The sequence below is a fragment of the Bactrocera latifrons genome, unplaced genomic scaffold (assembly GCF_001853355.1).
Source record: "Bactrocera latifrons isolate USDA-ARS-PBARC rearing strain unplaced genomic scaffold, ASM185335v1 scaffold_0, whole genome shotgun sequence".
Taxonomy (NCBI): domain Eukaryota; kingdom Metazoa; phylum Arthropoda; class Insecta; order Diptera; family Tephritidae; genus Bactrocera; species Bactrocera latifrons.
The window spans coordinates 1,310,242-1,330,517 of record NW_017534406.1 but is presented as its reverse complement, the minus strand read 5'-3'; the positions used below and the strand labels follow the sequence as shown (position 1 = coordinate 1,330,517).

At 41.1% G+C, this 20,276-nt stretch overlaps 1 protein-coding gene across 8 annotated transcripts in view; it reads left to right on the top strand.

Moving 5' to 3' along the window:
- The window catches only part of LOC108978818 (rapamycin-insensitive companion of mTOR), a 265,251-nt gene extending 245,255 nt beyond the window's left edge, over nucleotides 1–19,996 (top strand). For 6 of the 8 annotated variants that reach the window (XM_018949323.1, XM_018949400.1, XM_018949474.1 and 3 more), the window contains 19 exons: nucleotides 4,480–4,696; nucleotides 7,337–7,523; nucleotides 7,592–7,950; nucleotides 8,021–8,174; nucleotides 8,280–8,384; nucleotides 8,449–8,653; nucleotides 8,711–8,914; nucleotides 8,981–9,342; nucleotides 9,402–9,581; nucleotides 10,647–10,855; nucleotides 10,918–11,212; nucleotides 11,276–11,439; nucleotides 11,514–11,846; nucleotides 13,119–13,243; nucleotides 13,323–13,677; nucleotides 13,844–14,068; nucleotides 14,149–14,499; nucleotides 14,562–14,659; nucleotides 16,490–19,996. In XM_018949323.1, the coding sequence (XP_018804868.1) occupies nucleotides 4,480–4,696; nucleotides 7,337–7,523; nucleotides 7,592–7,950; nucleotides 8,021–8,174; nucleotides 8,280–8,384; nucleotides 8,449–8,653; nucleotides 8,711–8,914; nucleotides 8,981–9,342; nucleotides 9,402–9,581; nucleotides 10,647–10,855; nucleotides 10,918–11,212; nucleotides 11,276–11,439; nucleotides 11,514–11,846; nucleotides 13,119–13,243; nucleotides 13,323–13,677; nucleotides 13,844–14,068; nucleotides 14,149–14,499; nucleotides 14,562–14,659; nucleotides 16,490–19,032 (6,671 nt within the window). In that variant the 3' untranslated portion in view covers nucleotides 19,033–19,996. Of the gene's footprint in view, nucleotides 1–4,479; nucleotides 4,697–7,336; nucleotides 7,524–7,591; nucleotides 7,951–8,020; nucleotides 8,175–8,279; nucleotides 8,385–8,448; nucleotides 8,654–8,710; nucleotides 8,915–8,980; nucleotides 9,343–9,401; nucleotides 9,582–10,646; nucleotides 10,856–10,917; nucleotides 11,213–11,275; nucleotides 11,440–11,513; nucleotides 11,847–13,118; nucleotides 13,244–13,322; nucleotides 13,678–13,795; nucleotides 14,069–14,148; nucleotides 14,500–14,561; nucleotides 14,660–16,489 lie in introns of all 8 variants that reach the window. The other 2 variants (XM_018927193.1, XM_018927268.1) reach the window with 2 other exon arrangements.
- Nucleotides 19,997–20,276: the final 280 nt, after the last annotated feature.

Sequence of the window (20,276 nt, the reverse complement as noted above, 5' to 3'; positions counted from 1 at the left end):
CGGCATCGAAGGAGGAGCTGAAGAAGATAAAAAAATGATTTTTTGAAGTGCTTCGAAGATTGGAAAAACCGTTGGCACAAGTATATAATATCTCATGGCGATTACTTTGAAGGGGACAAAATAGATATTCATGAATAAATAAATAATTTTTGAAAAAAACACAAAATTTGCGATACTTTTTGAACACCTCGTATCTACCACAAGGTCTTTAAAAAACAATCACTAAAAGTTGCATACTATCTAGTTGAGATTAAAGCTTATTTAATCAGTAAAAAAAAAAATTGATGGGTTTTTCCTAACCGCGCTTGCATGGAAATTGCTATATAAGCAGCTAACCATTTTATATATATGATATCAATATGAAACAAAAGTTTTCATAACTCTTACCGTTAGCATAGTTGAAAATAGCACGCCTACTTCAAAACTTGGCTCCTCTTTTATCAGGCTCCGCTCGTTGATTTTCTTTCTCCTCGTTATAAGCGGCCCTGGATTAAATAATTCATTCTAGACAATCAAGAATATTTATCGTAATGAATGAATTCCTTTTCATCTACTGTTTCCTTTATATTTGAGGACAGAAAAAATTCGTCGTCTACCAGATTTCGAGAAGTGATAGCAATTTAAAACAATTTACACGCAGTTTCTTACGCGGATTATGATACATTGTCCCGATTGTAAGCGCACGAATTATCTTTCTTCGTTTCTCATGTCTTTAGTATATTGAAAACGCTAGCCTAGCTACCTGGTTTTTTGAAATAAAGATTTTGTGAGTAATGGCATTATTACGAATGGTATTACTTTCCTTGTCTTCATGGTTTCATTGTCGATACCATATATCGAGCAAACCACTGCTTCGATAGGCGCAGATCCAAAGAAGGGTTTAAACCTTTGCATTAGTGCCGTAGAAGTTCGTAGGCTTATGTTGGAGAGATCCATTTCGAGGTTCCCTACTTTTTTAAAGGAAAAACACAGAAACTTTAACTTTGATGGGGAACGTTTATTAACATTCGAAAGAACATTCTTTGACATTTATTTTTTGAAGATAGTATTGTTATCGTCTTAAAATGCGTCAAATCGCATCATATGTCAGTCCGAGTTGAAGCGAACGGCGCCGAATCGATTATCCACGGTACACGTGTACACTCTCAGCTATATTTTCTTCACTGTGTGCTGGACGTGGTCTATTCGTCCATTATCAGTTGCAATCTCATACATATAATACTTCGTGAAGAAATCGTGTTTGAAAATAGACACTACTCTTTTGAAAATGGTCAAATTTGGAGTATAACTGACCGTATGTATTCGTCAATATATGTGATATTTTAATAAAATTAATTCAACATGTTCTCTTGATCACAATGTTTTTATTGCCGGAAATGTATAAAGTCCGCTCAGATATTGTCTATGCCCCTATATACCTAAAATAATGATTTCCATAAATTTCTGATTTTAACCACATAAGTCGGAAATGATACCAAACCAGATTAATGGTGGTTTTGAAGAAGAAATAGGGGACATATAATTTAATACATGTCCAAGAATTAAGTTTTATTATAAAGATAAGTGGTCACCGGTCTTAGCGGGAAGTAATTACAGCCGAGAGGCCCAATTTTTTAACACTTTTTGCAGTATTTGCGCGGCAGTCTGATAGCAATAACGCGCCGATTGTTCTCTTCCAAGTCGTCAATTTTCTCCCGCTTAACTGCGCAGATAAGCGAATTCACGTAACTCCACAGAAATAGTCGAGTGGTGTTAAATCGCACGATCTTGTAGGACACCCCACAGACACGACGCGAGATTATGCGTTCACCGAAAGTTTCGTTCAATAAATGTATTATTTCGTTGGCCATCTGGTGTGTGACGTCGTCTTGCTGGAATCAAGGGTCGTTGGCATCAACATCCTCCAATTTTTGCACAAAAAACAATAATTACTCATGGCTCGGTAGCGTTCCCCATTAACGTTTAAAAGTATGGTCGGTTTCATTTTTGAAGAAATATGGACCCATTGAAATGTAAAATCCTCCCTTGACGAACAAAGACCAAATTCTTCTAGTCGCTCATCATCCCCATCCGGCTATATGGGCATGGACGATGGCACGTTATAAGTTTTCGAGAGAAAGGTTCTGCGGAAGTTTTATGGTTCATTGTACATTGGCAACGGCGAATGTCGCAATCGATGGCATGACGACATTGATATAGTTCAACGAAGAAAGAGACAGCGGCTACGCTGGCTAGGTCATTCCGTCCAAATGACAGAAAACACTCCAGCTCTGCGAGTATTCGACGCAGTCCGCAGGAGCAAGCAGAGGAAGACTGGAAACACTGCACTTGGAATCCCCAATTCGCGCCAAACATCGATCTGAAAATATTTTATTAAATATTATTCCCTGCAAATTTTAATAGTTTTTAGTGTGTTCATTGAAATTATCTATTCGAATTTTCATCACAAAATATATCCGCTATTATTTTGTTCATAACTGTACTCGCACTTACGTGTTGTTGCATTTCACTAGCGTCTCGATATCCATTCAGAAAATGAAATTTTATCCTCAGCCGCTGCGACAGACATGTACACTTGCAGCTCCAGCTGTCCTCAATGTGGACGCGCACTTCCTTTTTTTCTTAACTTGCGAAACCTACTCTCATTTTGTTGTTGATTTTTTGTTTTTTTTTTTTGTTAAGTGCAGCTCACAAGTGCGTAGACAAAGCTGATTGCAGTGCGTGGTTGGTGAATTTATTGTTGTCTCGTCATAAACGCTTAACCCAGATATGCACGAGTGTATGAATGCATTTCTCACACACACACGTATATATATATTCACACGCAACTCCACACATACACATACGAACATATGAGCTTGCGTGCGTGTGTGGCGATGGAGGTGTTTGTCGGCGGTTGCGTAAACAGCGAAGGGACGTTCTTTCTTTCAACCCTTTTCTTGATTATTATTTTTTTCTTCGATAATCATAGCTTGTAAATACTTAAATACGAGTATAATGCGGTGCAGAAAGAGTGTCATGCGTGTCGTAGGTTAGTGCCGTATTAAATTTCCCTTCACGTTCAACGCCCCGAAGAAATTCAAGTTAAGTTGTTCATTGGTGTTTATTAACTTTCACACCTCCGAGTCCTTTTGAATTTCAACTTGTTTCTGGGTAATTTGATAGTTTAATGACATTTCAATCTCTTACGGTTGTCTTACTCACATATTAGGGAAGAAAACATTTTAAAGCTTTGTTTTAAACATGCGTTAGTGTGGCTAGTGGTTATAGGCGTACGATAATAAGGTCCACTTAAGAGTTATCTGAATTCAAATCGTGAAATTATCTGCTCACCGAAGTGTTCTCTGAATAAATCCATTGATTGATGCGATATGTGGGAAGTGGGTGCCTCTTATTAAAACCAAATGACGCCGAGATCATGAGCTTCAATTTCAGTCACCAAATAGTCGGTTATCATGGCGCGATAGCGGTCAGCATTCACGGTTATATTCTCATCGGCATCATTTTTGAAGAAATATAGACCGATGATTCTACCGGACCAAAAACCACACCATGCCGTTGTTTGTGGATGAAATGGCAGCTCTTGAATCTCTTCCGGTTGCTCTTCGTCGCAAATCCAGCAATTTTACCCATACCCATTGATACAGAAATGGGCCTCATCGCTGAACAAAATTTCGCTCTAAATTGTTTTTTTTTAGAACGAAGAGATGTCGCTTGGGAAGATCGATATACCCTCCAAGGCCTTCGTGTACACTTTCAGCTACGGCTGCTATATTTTCTTCACTACGTGCTGAGCGTGTGGTCCATTCGGTCGAATATTATCCAATAATGAATGCTGGGTCTCAAGATGGGTGATGTTGTGAATAATACATTCTTAACAGAATGTGAACTTTCGTAATAAAGTTGAACGATTTCTCAACGTTATTCACTCGTAATTCCTTTCATGACGAAATGCCAAATAATACGCAACAAAAATGAAATCAGAACTTGAGACGACTCACGCGCGTGATTTGTCAAAAAAGGATATTGAAAAAGTACGTCTACTTGGATCACCCGTTATTATCTTCTGTATCTTAGTTGTAAGCAAATCTAAAACTGTACTTTTTTTCCCCCTTTTTAGCGTCCAGTTTTTGCAATAAAAATAAAATTTTTGCGGTCACGTTTGTGGTATTAATGGTTTGAAAGAGAACCGTGAGGAAGACGGATATTAATAATAATAAAATAAAACGTTTTGCGTTTCACTTCTTTCGCACTAATTTTGGATTTGAAATGAGAATTCGAAACAGAATTAAATTTTCTCATGTTNAAAAAATAACAAATAATTAATATAAATGTAAGAAATCAAAACTTACTATACCACATACACAATCGCTCCTATAGCATTTATTGCTTAAAATTTGCCCTTCCTCATAGTTATTAAATAGTATTAGAAAAAACATATTCAAATTTCATATTTTCAACGTTTCTTTTTATTTCCAGTTCCACAAGATCACGAAGACTACTATCGACTGGACCCCAGTAAATATAACATAGAAAATGCCTATGATATCTATAGAGCTCTGTGTTGCCGCAACACAAGTGATACAAAACTCCTATTTTTGCTTAACGGTCTGGCAACACTTTGCAAACAGCAGCAGACGGAGGCACATAATCCAAAAAATTATTTAGGCTTTAACACAGAAGAGTTGCTCTATTGGTAAGTAGACGTGTATTATTTCGATTTAATCTAAAAGTCTCTCGCCTTCATCATTTCCTTCATTGTTATTTTCGAACATATTGGAACATTTGTAATATCAGTGTTGCTTTTTTATATCTCACCTTAAACACTCCAAATTGATTCGTTCGGCATTATTATCAGGTTTGCTTTTTTTTGGAATAAACATCATTTTGTAAAACGACTAAAGGTAGGCTCGTGTAGATAGTTCAAAGAGATGGTTCAGAAAATATACACTCGTCTTTAGACTGACTATAGTAAACTAAAAAGATTAATTGCAACCTCGTCTGCGACACTTTCCTTTCCAGTATTAAATTGTATTCTAAATTCAAAAATATTAATCCATTAGAAACGGCAGCTTAAATTTTGTCCTTTCCACATGATATCTAAGAGTTGAGATCTATAACTATCAGAAGACTATTTTGTCATAATAAAATAAGGTTACCCCAAATGATGAAAACACAAAATCGGGATTCCCGAACCTGGACAGTAGATTTAACGAGAAAGATTTCAGAGTAATATCTTGTTGAGGGCTACTATAATCAAAGCCAAATTATCTAAAAAGCTAAGTTAGGTTAGTCTGGTAAGCTCGTGAGCCACGCATACACCAGTTTTTGTTGTTAAAGCGTAGCCTTGCCAATGCGGGACAAGTTCACAAGAGATGCTTCATTGTTTCCCTGCTGCCTTGCTCTTTGCATTTCCTGCAGTCATCTCTAACTGTCAGCTCCATTCTGCAGGCAAGTGCACCACCAGACGGTGACTAGTGAGAATTCCAATCATGTTGCCAGAGTCTCTTCTATCAAGACTGAGAAGGAACTTTGTGTATTTTTGATCTACCGCTTTACATGTGTTCTTTGCAGTTGTTCATCCATCGAACTTTAACCTTCCCTTGCCGTGTTTAGATTGCCGTAATGATAATGCATGGATTTACAACTGTCGATCTCGTTAGTAGAAGAGGAGTCGCGTGTTCCAGGCGACACACTTCTCCCCTGCTTCTCAAGACAGTTCTGGACTGTAAGCGATACGAGGTTTCTGCCTTGACTAATGCTTGGCTGTCTATGTAGATGTTGACTCTGGAGTTGCCTGCAGATACATTATACGCTAAATGCTTTAAATAGACTGCATTGGTCAGGAAAGTTAAAATGCGGTCTTATACATAACTCTGGGCATTATCCCCACACCCACTACACCTCCCATATTCAAACCACCCGCATAAATATTTAGTGTTTTTCGCCAATTCTCTTTTTTACTGCGTAGTTTTCAGCGAAAACAGACCGGTGGCAGGTTTAGTACAAGATCAAGAGTCCGACTGACTCCTGTTAAAGTCGTTTGCATTTGGCACGCCTCATATTTTACACGAATGCCCTAAGAGTGCATGAAGAAGGAGGATATTTTACAATCCTCTACTATTTTAAAACTTTCTATAAACGTTGCATAATAGTGGGACTATAAATTTGTATAACTTCGGTCCGTTTTTGAGACATTTATATGTTTGGTTAAGTTAGGGTAGTTGGCTGATCTGGAAGGGTCGCACGTGGACTGCTGTATGTAGTCGTTTGTGAAGCCATAAAAAAGAAGCACTCCTGTGTTCGAACTTATAAATTAGCAAAACGTTTAGTAGCCAATACAAATTTGCACAGGCGCTTAATTTCAATTCTCGCCAGTTCGGTGGGAGGTCTGAAGGTATACGCTCCCATGCTTGACCTCCAAAACGCGGGACAATCAAGAAGAAAGTGTTGAGTTGCTTCCACCTCGTATTCTTCCTTACAGGTTCTGGAAGAGGTGTCTGGTAAGATTCCCATAGCTTGGGAGAGGCTACCTTGCGATCGATGTTGGGTCAAACGGATTTTGCGTGCTCGCTCCTATTGTACTGTTAGCGGTTCTAGGGTGTTTTCCTTGCTAGCTTATCAGCTTTACAATCTTCTGCGATTCTGCTGTGTCTTGGCACCCATACCAGTGTTATCACAAAGAGATGTGGTGCTATCGTTAGCGAGACTAGGCACTCATTGACCAAACCTTAACGCACTGTTAATGAGAACAAAGCTAGTATCGCCGCCCTGCCATCTGAATGGATGGTCACTTCTCTGAAGGAGGATGCACTCCGGAGCAGTGGTATTGCTACCTTGATAAATGCAACCTCTGCTTGGAAAATACTATAATTGTAAGGATGTCTGAAGCTGGAGTTCATAGAGAGGTCTTGACAGTAAACACCTCGAGCAACCTTCCGCCTAAGCTTTGACTCATCCGTAAAGAAGCTCATTGGTCCTCTCTTCCAACTTCCTCTTCTTCCCACCCACAACTTCTTCGCTGGTATATGGGCAGAGAAAAGACCGCCCGAATTCCTTTTGTTTAGAGAACACGAAAGCGGAAACGTTCTTTATAGAGGGCGGCGCATTATAGTTGATTAGAGATTCATTTCAGTCCATTGATGTCACATGCCTCAAGATTGGATTCCTTATTTATATAAAATGAAAGACAATTTGCCATTGTCCTAGTATGACATCTTTATTTGACTTGATTGTAATCTTTTTTTTTTCATTTCGTATCTTGCTAATTATAATATATCTACACCGATTGATTATTACTTTAGCAATAAATTTATTTGCATTTTCACTTTTCTAGTTTGAGCGTCTCGCTTATTCACACATTTACGCAAGTGCGTGCTGCCGCGTTGCGCACCATCCGTTATGTGCTGGTGACACCACGTGATGTCAAAATATTCAACTCCATGCAGCTGCAACATTTAGTATGCCGCTCCATCGATGTGCTACTGAAGAACGATGATGAACGTGTGCAAGCACTGAAATTGGTGGGTACCTACAAAATGAATTCATCAAATTAATATCAATTCTTACCAAATTCTTATTTCATTTACAGATTCGCAAGATGCTGGCCATTTCACCGGTCGACATCAATCCTGTGCTCGTGCGTTGCCTGGTGTCGCTCGCCGATAGCGGCATTGAAGACGGCGACAATATGTTGCGCGCCTGCCTGGCCACACTATGTGAGTTCGCGGTGTTGAATCCTGTGCTGTTGATCGTCTGCGGCGGCGTCACAGCAATTACACGCAACGTCCTAGAATGTCACAATCCACGTATCGCTGAGAGCCTGTGCGGCGTGCTGCTGTATTTGCTGGAGTGGCCGCAGACGCGCAACATATCGGGCGTGCGGCTGGATTGCCTCGCGGCGCCCTATTGCGATTTCACATACCGTTTGGGCATCATGAACAAAAATAAGTAAGCGCCGACTTGTTTATGAAAGTTTATTTTTTACTCATTATTTTTACTATACCTGTTGTTGTTTTAGGGATGCCCGTGAGTTGCGTTATACTAGTTGCCGCCTGGCATTGCTGTCGGTTTTGCGCAGTTGGACCGGTACAATTGAGTTCTGTAATCCCAGCAAACCGTCGGGGTTGAAAGCAATAGTGGATACGCTGTATCTGAATCAAATGGAAGTGAGAGTAAGTAATTAGATTCAGTTAGTAACTACCGTGTTCCGGGTATATATTGCTATATATTTATTATTTTGATTATTTATTTTAATAAATTGAAATTTTGTATTTTAGAAAGCAATATTGGATTTGCTTTACGAACTTTTGAATGTACCACAACCGCCCTGGACGGATGATTACACGATAGCCTTGCAGACTGTCGATCCGTCAGACTTTCAGGTAATAAAACAATAAAAAATAAATAAAAAGTAGAGAATTTTCATCACAACTTACTGCATTGCAGGATGCCTGGTTGCTCAGCAATGGATTTGTTGCAATGGAAGGACGCTTTATCTTGCCAAGTTTGGCCGCACGTGCGCCAAATGTTTGCGAGCAACATTTGTCATTACTGTTATACTGTTTTCTAGAGACTGGACTCTTAAATGCACTCGTTGAGGTGATCAGATCGAGCGATACGCATCTGTCGGTGCGTGCCACTGTGCTAGTTGGTATGTCTGACTGTCCCGAAATTTTCATTTTTTTTTTACATATTGTTGTTTTTGTAGGTAAAATCTTGCATTTGATGCATACGCATTTACCGGCGGATATCTGCAGCACCAGCCCGGCACTGCCGACACTAATTTCGCACGCAACTCAGGGTAATCAAAACGCCACCGCCGCAATATCAGCTTTACAAAATTACCAAAAAATGCTACGCAATCGTCCTGCATCATGTAGTTTATTTTTGGATAGTATTATACAAGGGGGATGTAAGTATATTAATGGTGGACTGTAAAAATTACCCTCATCACAACTCAAAATTTCCACCATTTCAGCCTTAATACAAACACGTCTGTTTCGTCGTGAAATCAACGCTCAGGATCATGCGCGTTCGTTTAGTGGCAATGCATTGCAATCGCCGCCAGTCGGCGGCCATTTGACCAGTGGCGGTACACTGGGTATTGCCGCTGGGGGTGGTCTGCTCACCAGCGATCGGCAGCGTCTCGACTCGGTCTCATCCAGCGATGAATCGAACGTGCAACCATCCTCATCTCGTCGTGCAAGCTTCCGTTTCAAGCGAAAACTATTACCGTTCTTCGAAAATCAGCGTGTGGCTAAATTAATACGTGATTCGAATGTATTGTCGTCGCCGGACGATAGTGGTTGGGACTGGGATATTATTATCACCATATTGCGCGTAAGCTGCTCCTAATGGCATTGTAATACACATTTTTATGATAATAATTTATTTTGCAGTCGAACATAATGCGCAGAGTCGACGATACGGTCAACAATTTCCTCAAATCGCTCTTGGACTATTACAAACCTAGTAAAAATCGCTTTTCTCACCAAGACTTGGGCCGACCTGGAAGAACTATGCCAGCGTTCGTTATTGCAGGCCTGGATTTCATTGATTGGCTGTTGGCTAATCCGATGGTATTTTTTATTTATTTTATTTTAATACCATTAACAGGGTATACTATAGTCCGAGTAGATATAGATAACAATTACAACAATAACATAGTCAGCTTGAGTAGCTGACTCGATTTCGTGATGTTCATGTGTCCATATTATTATGTATCCATATATTGATCTGAAATTTGGTGCACGCCTCTTTCTCCTTAAAGAGCTGTTCATTTGTCGGCACCGTCGACATCGGACCATTATATGATATAGCTGTCATACAAACAACTCGTTCGATATTAAGTCCTTGTTTTCATTTGTCAATATATATCCACGATATATATCATGGATTGTTGTACAAGACAATGAAATACATACTGATCGATCAAAAACAATCATTGCTCACGACAGTCGGAATGGACCTAGATTTTTTTTATCGCAGTCCTTGAATTCGGCAGAATTCTGCTACTACAACAACAACCGATTGCAGGAAAAGAGCTCGAGTTGCCCCCAAAATATAGAGTGACCCTTGCCCAACTTCGTTCTGCATACTGTAGCCAGTTGAACTCCTACTTATCCATAATAGACCTTAACATATCAGATATATATCCAGCGAGCAATGAGTTCTCGCATTTTTCTATTTACCTCTTTGCATGGCCGGTAAACCTAACTCATCCAACTCCCTATCATCCGTCACCGTCGTGACCGAGCGTTTCCTTGTTAAGAATTAACGAAACAGTTTCCGTTTTTTGGTTTTTATGCAATTTTTCTGGTTTTTTTAAATTATATTTTACTCTTTTTTATTATAGTTTTCTGTATATATTTTTTGTGTAATTCTTTTATTTATTTTTTCTCTATTTCATTTCTCTCTCTATTTATTTTTTCTTTTTTTAATTCTTTTAAATTGATTTAATTTTTTTTTAATTTATTTTATTTTTTTTAAATTTATTTCTTTTTTTTTTAATTTTTTTATATATTTTTTTTTTGTATATATATATTTTATTTATATTTTCTATTAATTTTAAAATGTTTTTTTAAATCTATTTATGCAATCATTGAAAGCTGTAATTTTTACGTATTCATCTTTTTCCACCACAGATGGAGAGCATACGCATACTCACCGATTACTTTTCGGACATCAGCAAACAATTGCTGGCGGTGAGCACATCAAATCGTGCACACGACTGCCTCTTTAGTCCACAACACATGAGTAGTACAATGTGTCAGCAGTATTTTTTATACATTGGCCGCATGTGTCGCGCACAAAATGGTATTCGTATACTGACCGACACGGCTGTGTTTGAGCAGTAAGTAACGCTACACGCTGTCAATGAAATTTTATAATTAATTTTCCATCTCCCAATTGTAGCTTGATAAATTTGGTGCGCAATACGGATCATGTGTGCTATGTGAAGCTAGCTGTCTCCGCTCTAGATTACTCGTTAGAATCGGTGACACGTAAGGTGCTGGAGAAGGCTTTAACTGCGGCCAAAGTGCGTAGTGGTCGCTTGTATGCCACACAATTTTTGACCGTGCTGCTACGTGCGCGTCTGCACAACTTCGAGGTCTGGGGTATCCCACTGATCATACAGCAGACGAAAGATCCCGACCGTAGTGTCGTTTTGGCGGCATTGGATGTGCTTGAAGAGGCTTGTCACGAAAAGGTGCGTCACATCGCTTGTTTCTTTTGCCAAAAGTCTAATAATTAAATTCTTCAATATTCTTAGTATTATCTCGAGGAGATTGTTAGCTTATGGCCGGATCTAAAGGCACTTGGCGATGGTGGACGCTTAATAATGGCGCGTTATTATTCACTGTCGCGTGGTTTGAATCGTTTGCAAGCGCGCATACAAGAAGAGATTGAGTACTGGAAGAGCGGCTATAATAAACGGTGAGCGTTAAATGCTTCTGAATTCTGAAGAAAAGAAATGTTAAATAATAATAACTGTGTTTGTACTTGTAAAGCTATGTCCTGCTTGTCGAGGCTAATACACATTCCAGTTTAACATTGCACATACGTAATGAAGATGGGCACTATAGTCGTCGTAATTGCAATACCCGACCGATTATAATTCCTCCAAATATTCCACCTCATCTCTACGGGCAAATGGTACAAACGGCTCAGGGTACAACGGCATTGCGAAAATATGGCGATTTACCGCATTTGGTTGACGTGATTAGTCGTGGCAAGTGCACGGATGATGCCGAGTGTCTGGAATTGAAGTCGGCCATTTGGGCCGTTGGGCACGCATCGACGCACTCGAATGGAATTGAATATTTCGTAGAATCGGGATCGAGGTAAGTCTGAAAACATTATATATTTACAAAATTAAAAAAATGTGAGCAAAGACTTAAGGCGTTACATGGGTATCCTCGGGTAAAAAAAGCCTGTTTTCAACAATTTTGTTGCTCATATAAAAAATTTAATATTTTATTAGAGTTTTTATTGCTACAAACATACACTATTAACAAAAAATTCTGAAATTTTTGAAAAAAAAAATATATATATTTTAAACTCGGCCAATGCGACACCATTACTGGTGACTCCTTGGAAAAAATATGAGCCCGCGTTGGCAGAACAACTCCTTATAGGATCATCTAAAAGGGGAAAAAATACGTGTTTTAGTTAAAACCTTAACTTAGAACTTGGACGTAGAAAAAAACTGAAAATTGGAGTTTTGCCAGACATTTTTTATAAAAAACTAAAAATTTCAGTGAAAATTTTGCGACTTTTAATTTTTCAAATGCATGGTTTGTCCGAAAAGTAATAGGATGTGTTTCGGTGGCACCAGGCCTTTTTGCAAGGCCGGGAAGAGATCGCTGATGGAGACCTGAAGAATGAGCAAATCGAAAGTAAAAACGATGCTCATTGTCTTCTTTAACATCAAAGGCATCGTCCACCATGAATTTGTTTCTCCTGGACAAACCGTCAACGCCAAGTTTTACGTGGACGTCCTCAAGAGACTATAACGAAGAGTCAATCGGAAGTCCCATGAAAGCATTTTGAGATGACGGAGTGGATTCCAGCAGCATGCACCTTGGCTCGCAAGGCTATTCCGTAGAATACCTTCCGTGACGCCTTCAAGGCTTGGAAATCGCGCTGGCAGCGCTGCATCGACGCAGAAAGAGCCTATTTTGAGAGTTTTTAATGAATTGTAACGATTGGTTCAATAATTTTTTTTAAATCGATTCAGTGATATTACTTTCCGGACAAACTCTGTAATTGTCATCGAAAAAATCTTTTATCCAATCTGTCTTTAAGAATTGTATTATTGTAAGAGCTGTGTAAAATTTCATGAAGATCGGTTGATGAGCAGTTCTCGAGAAATCTTGCCAACCGATTTCAAAAAGATAGTTGTGAGGAAAACGCGTTTAAAGATTTGAGTGACAATAATAGTGGGACAAAGTGCACAAGTTTTCAACGCTGTATCTCCGAAACTATTATGCGGATCAACTTGAAAATTTAGGACAACATTTTAGAGGTGTTATATTCTTTAGTTTGGTTTCCGGCACCATCATTTTTAGCACTATAATTTCTTTCTTTAATAAATTTTGTTTCTCCCATTACAGAATCTACGAGAAATTGGTTATACTGGCCACAAAATGTGTCGTATACTCAATACGATCGACTTGCTTCAATGTGCTGGGTCTGATTGGCGGTACAAACGATGGTGCTAATATACTCTACAAGCTAAGTATGTACTTTCGCCATTTTGTATCAAATATACACATTTCTTTGAATTTACTAATTGTGCCACACACCCTCCTATACAGATTGGTTGAGTGTGCGGCACGATCGCAACACAGTTTGGCCAGTGCATCAGCCGGAGGATTGGATGTCGAATAACTACACGCCGGTGCGGCATCATTACGAAGACATGCCACCGTACAATTACACCGGCATTGATGATCAAATCGATGGCTCATATACGGGTAGCTATTGGAATTTGCTCTTGAGCAGCAGCAGTACGACGGGCCATGATGGCGGCGCCGCCAGCGCTAGCTCCGAAGCGCCAGATGCTAATACCACCGCGGACAGCAGTAGGACGTGCGATGATATTGCCACGACGAAGCCACCGCAACCGCAACCGCAACACCAGCCGACGCTGCAGCAAACGGTTAGCGCCAAATCGAAAACTCTACCGGAGAGCACATACATGCGCCATAGCAAACATCAGCGTTCGTTGTCGGAGTCGAAAACTACGGATGCTGTCTCTTATACACATCTAGATGTGTATAAGAGACAGACCGCAACCGCAACACCAGCCGACGCTGCAGCAAACGGTTAGCGCCAAATCGAAAACTCTACCGGAGAGCACATACATGCGCCATAGCAAACATCAGCGTTCGTTGTCGGAGTCGAAAACTACGGATGTGATCAGCCTAATAAGCGGCACGGCCATTGGCGCTATGGGCGTGCAACATCCGGCGCATCGCATACGTTACAACTCGTGCACCGATTCGAATACATCGGGTGTGAGCAGTTGTGAGTCGGTGACCATGCGTATACAGAATGTGGGGTGAGCGCTTGTTTGCAAAGTTTTTTTCAATACATTTTTAAAAAGTTAACACTATATGAATGTAATGTACCATTTTGCAGCGATTTCCAGCAATTTCCGTTGAGTCCTATACCGAGCATGTCGAATCTGGTGGTGGATGTGCAACCGCAAAGAAGTCTAATACTGCGTGGCACCTCCTTGGTTGGTGCTTCATATCTGAATACCTCACTCAGTCCGGCGGATATAAAAGGTTATGCGCAGCTACGTTCATTGCGAAAGTACTGCCGACCAATGGTCTCCGAGTCGGCGACAGACGTTTACGACATTATCGATCGCATTGAGTTTCTCTCACTCGGTTCGTCGGTGATGCGGCCACGCAAATCTTCCTTTGGCGAGTCGCAGCGTCGCATGAAAGTGCGCAGCTTGGATCGGCAATCTTCGCTGCGCATACCGTAATTTATATTTGGAATTGACATCAAATATTTTTATTTACTACGTTTGTATATACTTTCAGGCGCTTGGACTTTGAGGAATTGCAGCAGGTACCGTTGCCAACACTGGCGGCACCAAAGTTTCTAGCACAAAACGATTTGAAGGGCCCTTGCTATGCAGGTAAAAGAAACATTGGCGATTTTTAATTATTGTCAATATTTATTTTAGATATAGTTACTCGAGAAACGAGTAGATTAAGTATCAAAAAAATTTATATTTTTATATATTTATTAAAAAAGTATTTCTCGGCATTCATCTGAGTCAATTTCGTATAACCTTCTTGGCGGTGTTTTTGGTTTTGTAAATTCATAAAACAGTTTCAAGTAATTCAGAGGAATACCACTTACTTTCACTTGCGTAGTTTCATACACGCGGTGGAAAGGACTTTCTCTAACCTTAAATACTGAAAATTGGTTTGCATGTCGCTCTAAAAGCAAAGTTAAGTTAAGCTGAGAATTGGCTCACATTAAACGAGTGTACTAGTTTACTTCAATCGACTTTTTTTTATTACCGGTTATTTGTTACCAATTTCAGCATGAGCCAGTGTGATTGCCTTGCAAATTCCCTTTCGTTTGATACCAAAATCATCAAAATCGGTTCAGATTTACCCAAGTTATTCCCATTCAAAGTCCTCTTGTTTCTTATACCAAGCAAATGCTCTGCTCTGCTCATGTGGGCAGCGCTGCTGTGGATCTGTGATTTTTATAAATCACAAAATTGCCGATTTCTACCAGGCGCCCATAAATGAGCAGCAAGTGGATGCCAAAAAAAAGTGCCTGGTACATGTAGATATGTATGCACATGGATGTAGATATGTAAGCCTGTATGTATGTATGCACATATGTATGCGGCCGACCAGCAGGTATGTATGTATGCATGTGGGCCAACGGATGTGACCCGAGAGGATGTGTACAAACCGGAACCGGAAACTCAACAGGTACCAACTTCAACCGGATATAAATTTCCGGAAACGGAAGCAGCCGACCGGAAACGGAAGAAGCCAACCGGAACCGGAAGTATGCCCCGAACCAACTTCAGCAGGATATGAATTCCCGGAAACGAAGGTGTCCAAAGGAAGTGATCGGCCGGATGCTCATGTCGTTTAGAAGGTGACCGGTATATCTACTTCCTACTTGCTGAAATTATACATCACATGCACAGTGATCGGCCGGATGCTCATGTCGTTTAGAAGGTGACCGGTATATCTACTTCCTACTTGCTGAAATTATACATCCGTTTACCACAACTTCCGGTTAGTAAGGTCCGTTTCCGGTTGGCTACTTCCGTTTCCGGAAATTTGTATCCGGTTGAAGTTGGTACCTGTTGAGTTTCCGGTTCCGGTTTGTACACATCCTCTCGGGTCACATCCGTTGGCCCACATGCATACGTACATACCTGCTGGTCGGCCGCAAACATACGTGCATACATACATACATGCTTACATATCTACATCCATGTGCATACATATCTACATGCACCAGCCACTTTTTTCTGGCATCCACCTGCTGCTCTTTTATGGTCGCCTGGTGGAAATCGGCGATTTTGTAAATTGCAAAAATCACAGATCCACAGCAGCGCTGCCCACACGAGCAGAGCAGAGTATGAGAAACAAAATGACTTTGAATCGGAATAAATCGGGCAAATCTGAAGCTATTTTCATGATTTTGGTGTCAAATGAAAGGGAATTTTCAGACGCATCGCACTGGCTCATGCTGAAATAGACAGGACAATCTGGTGAGAAATGGTTGTATTATTTAGAATATCAACAAGTATTGAAGGTTTTTTGGGTTGTGTATCGTAACAAGGTGAAGGGCGTTTGCCATGTCCGTCTGTCAGTCTGTATATGTATAACCACGCTAATGTTTCCACTTCTTTTTATTATATTTAGTAATTTTTTTCATTTATATTGTTATATGGAATGCCAAGGTTAATTGCTCCTCTTACTTACAGGTATTTGTCTTCCGAAAAATCTGCTTGATCTCTTCCCTACCCGCAATGTGGGACGCACCTACGTCTCACGCGACATACAAGATCAGGATTTGATGGATATAAATTTGCTTACGGCGAATCAACAGTTCCTTAACGATTCTTTGAACAATGAATGCGGCGATGAATCTTCGGTTATATCGTCGCTCTCGGACGTGTCGTCGGTGAGTAAGCGTTCGAAATGGCTGGGCGCCAAGCACGGACGCAACAATTGCCTCCATTGTTCACGTGCACGACGTAATCGCACACATACACAGCGCCTGGAGAGTGACGCCGCCGCCGCCGGTGCCGCACTCATCACAGGCGGTGAACTTTATACCAGCAGTGGTACACTAGTTGGTGCCACAACAACTACACACGTTGCGCGTAAGACCAACAAACAGCCACCAGCCGCACAACAACTGCCAAGCATACAACAGTCGAGTACGAAGACACAAGCGCCGCAGCAAAACACGCAAAGCTCCTCCACTATACAGCTGTCGGACATCTCATTCAACTCGCCGGAAAGCATACTGAGCGAGGAGAGCATGCCTGATCGCCTCACCGCCAACATATTGTTCAACGTGCAACGTCTGGCCAACCCGGTCAGTGCGCGGCTGACGAAGAAGGCACTGCTGGAGCTGAAGCAGAAGCATCCGGCGGCCTTCCAAGATATTTGCCTCTATTCCGAGGTGTGCAAAACGCTGGGGCGCAGCAGTTATCGCATGAATGCGCGTCGATTTCTACAGGAACTATTTCTTGACCTGAATTTCGACTCGTTCTATGCGGAGCCCTCCGATATTCTATCGAAGAAGGAGAAATATATGGATTTCGAGCGTGACCGCAATGAAGTGGAGCGCTTGCATGAGCTGAGCGGTAGCTCGCGCGCAACCAAAGGTAAGAGTGGTGCGTCCGCTGCATTGGGCGCTATTGCTGGTGGTATTGGTGCGGAAGTAAGCAGCGGCACTACGAAGGTATTAACAACACAAAGCATAGCTGGCTTGGGCTATATGGCGACGCACAAGGCGGTAGCGCATCTCAGCGGCAAGCTACAACCGCTGGCTAGTGTTTACGAGACCAGCTGTGAAAACTTGCTGCAGGATGGTACAACAAAGGCTGAACTAAATGTGAAAACGAAATTAAAAGGTGATAATAATCGTGAGGACAAATTGGATGCGCGTGCGAAAGCTAAAACGCGCCACAACACATCCGCCTCGGTGAGTGTCACTTCGTCGTTGGGACGCGAAATGCGCAATGAGTTGCGTATCACCTCCGACAGCGATGAAAGCGATTATGAAGACACGAATCGTTCGACGCAGTGGATTGCGGCACCGTCCGTGCTGACCAACGACGACGTGGACGAAGTGGACGGCATTGCGATACAAAGGTGCTCCATCACGCCTGCCTCGTCGACGACGGCAGCGTTTTCATGCAATACGACCGGTACAAACACCGCCTCCAGTCAGCCGACAATAAGCAGCAGTAATTGCAGCAGCGAACAAACGACGAACAGCAGCAATCGGAGCAGTATTTGTACGATATCGCGACAACCGACGATGGCCAGCGGATTTTCGGACAACAATATGATCGAGCGCATTAGTATAAGCAGCAATAGCAATAGCAACATCAACAACAACAATAACAACAATGCGAATGCTAACGTGAATACGAGTTGTAGCAGCACGAATTTGAATGCGAATATGAGTACGAGCGTGAGCAGCGGTAGCGTCGGCACGAGCACAAGCACGGGCATCAGCAGTTGTGGCGTCGGCGTCGGCGTCGGTGGCGCCAACAACACAGGCGGAGCAGCGAGCATATTAGAAAACCAAAATAAAAAGTATACACGCGGCCGTTTTTATACGCTTGAATTGGACTTGAGTTGTACGAAAAATAAATTTCCCATTACAGATCGTAGCCGCAATAGTGCAAATTGGAAAACGGAAAGTGCTGTTGCCGCCGCCGCCGCCGCTGCCGCTGCCAAAACSTCCGCCGCCCCCACTACCACCACCCACATTGATGGCGCAATTCTGCGGCGTAGCAGCTGTACGCAAGGTGTTGACGCAAATGGCGGACCGTTCACTGTGGGCGCAACAAAGCAAACGCCAAATTCACTAACAACAACAAACACGGGAACCACGTCGACAACAACTAGCAGCAGCAGCAACGCCAATTTCCACTATCGCCTGCCCATCATGCGGCAATCATACACAGCAGGCATTACGCCACAAATGCAATACATCCACACAGATGACGGCAGCAGTGAAACGACGCTCGGCACCACCACAACCACTACCACTACAATTAGTAACAACAGTAACGCTGCCGTTGGGGTCGCTGCGATTGATCCATCGCTCGCTAAACACAATGTTGCTGCGTGTAATCAGCCAACAACGAGCACGACGAGTAGCGTTAATACACTAACAATAACTAAGAGTTTGGCGGCGTCGCTGGCGAAGCCTATCGGCAGTTTATACTGTGAGAAACGCTTGCAGGCGCTAAAAATGGACACAAAAGCCACTGACACTTAAATGCACCAAAACAAAAGCCAATCGACACTTCTCAATTCAATATTATTTTCCGCTTACCCACCACCCCACCCATTTGGTTGGTCTCCTGTCTGTCAACAGCTGATTGCAACCGTATTTGTTTTTGAGTTCTTGCTTTTAGCAATAGGCATTGAATTATGCCATGTATGCATGGGAGTAGACTAAATTCTAGAAAGTTATATCTTTTGTCAAGGTCAAGTCATGAGCAGTTTTATAGTGTTTGCTTTTAGTGCAGTTCGCTTATTGAAGTTTGTGTAAGAGCGTATATTTATTATAAAATATTCGAAAAGTAACTGAAATTGTTGCCACTGTACATTTATATATAACTGTAAGCGACTTTATGTACTTCGCTATTAAATTTTTTTCGAAATTTGTACTACTTTTCCGCTTAAGTTCAAAGTTTTGCATAAAATCACTATTCTAATAGAAACCGAACTTCACTCAACTGTGTATTTATAGCAGGAAATATATTTCAAAAAAAAAAAGGAACGAAGTAGTAAACAAAATTATTATTGAAAGCAGGCTGTCCAGCCAGCACTGGGTTCCACTAAACGAAAATTGAAAATGGCTTGCATTTTATTTCAAAAATTTGCTAAATTTGTGTTGCAAACGAATATTCTAAAGTCTAGTATATGTATATACATACATACATATATACAAAATGTATCCGAAGCAATGAATGAAAAAATTACAACAACAAAAAATTATAAATGCATTGTACAGTTACAGTTCTATAACAATTAAGATAAATTTGGTTTATGATATTTCTTTGATTATTCACCATATATTGCATTATCGCATTGTGCAAAATGCAAAAAGGAAAAATAAATCGGATTTGTTGAGATATTGGCGCGTAGGAAATCATAGGAATAAATAAGCAGTGAAATAGCCACACAGGAATAGCATTAAAGGAGTGGGAGAGTACATATACAACTGTTATATATGGTCCAATTATGGCTACAAACTGTTAGGATTGCATACAAAAGAAGGCGAGAACGTGCTACAAGCCAGGTATTATGGCTGATTCACAAACAACTTTTGCAGCGCTTGACGTCTAATATTTGCTATGCTAGTTATCAAACGTTTGCTTTGACAGATGCGTTTGTTACATGCTTTTATTTGATTTCGTGCATATCAAGGCAAAGCAGAGCTTAGAGAAAAGTTGGGTAAACTCATCTTTATACGAATTTCCAAGCGCCAAGCAAGAGTAGCCATTTCTATGGGAG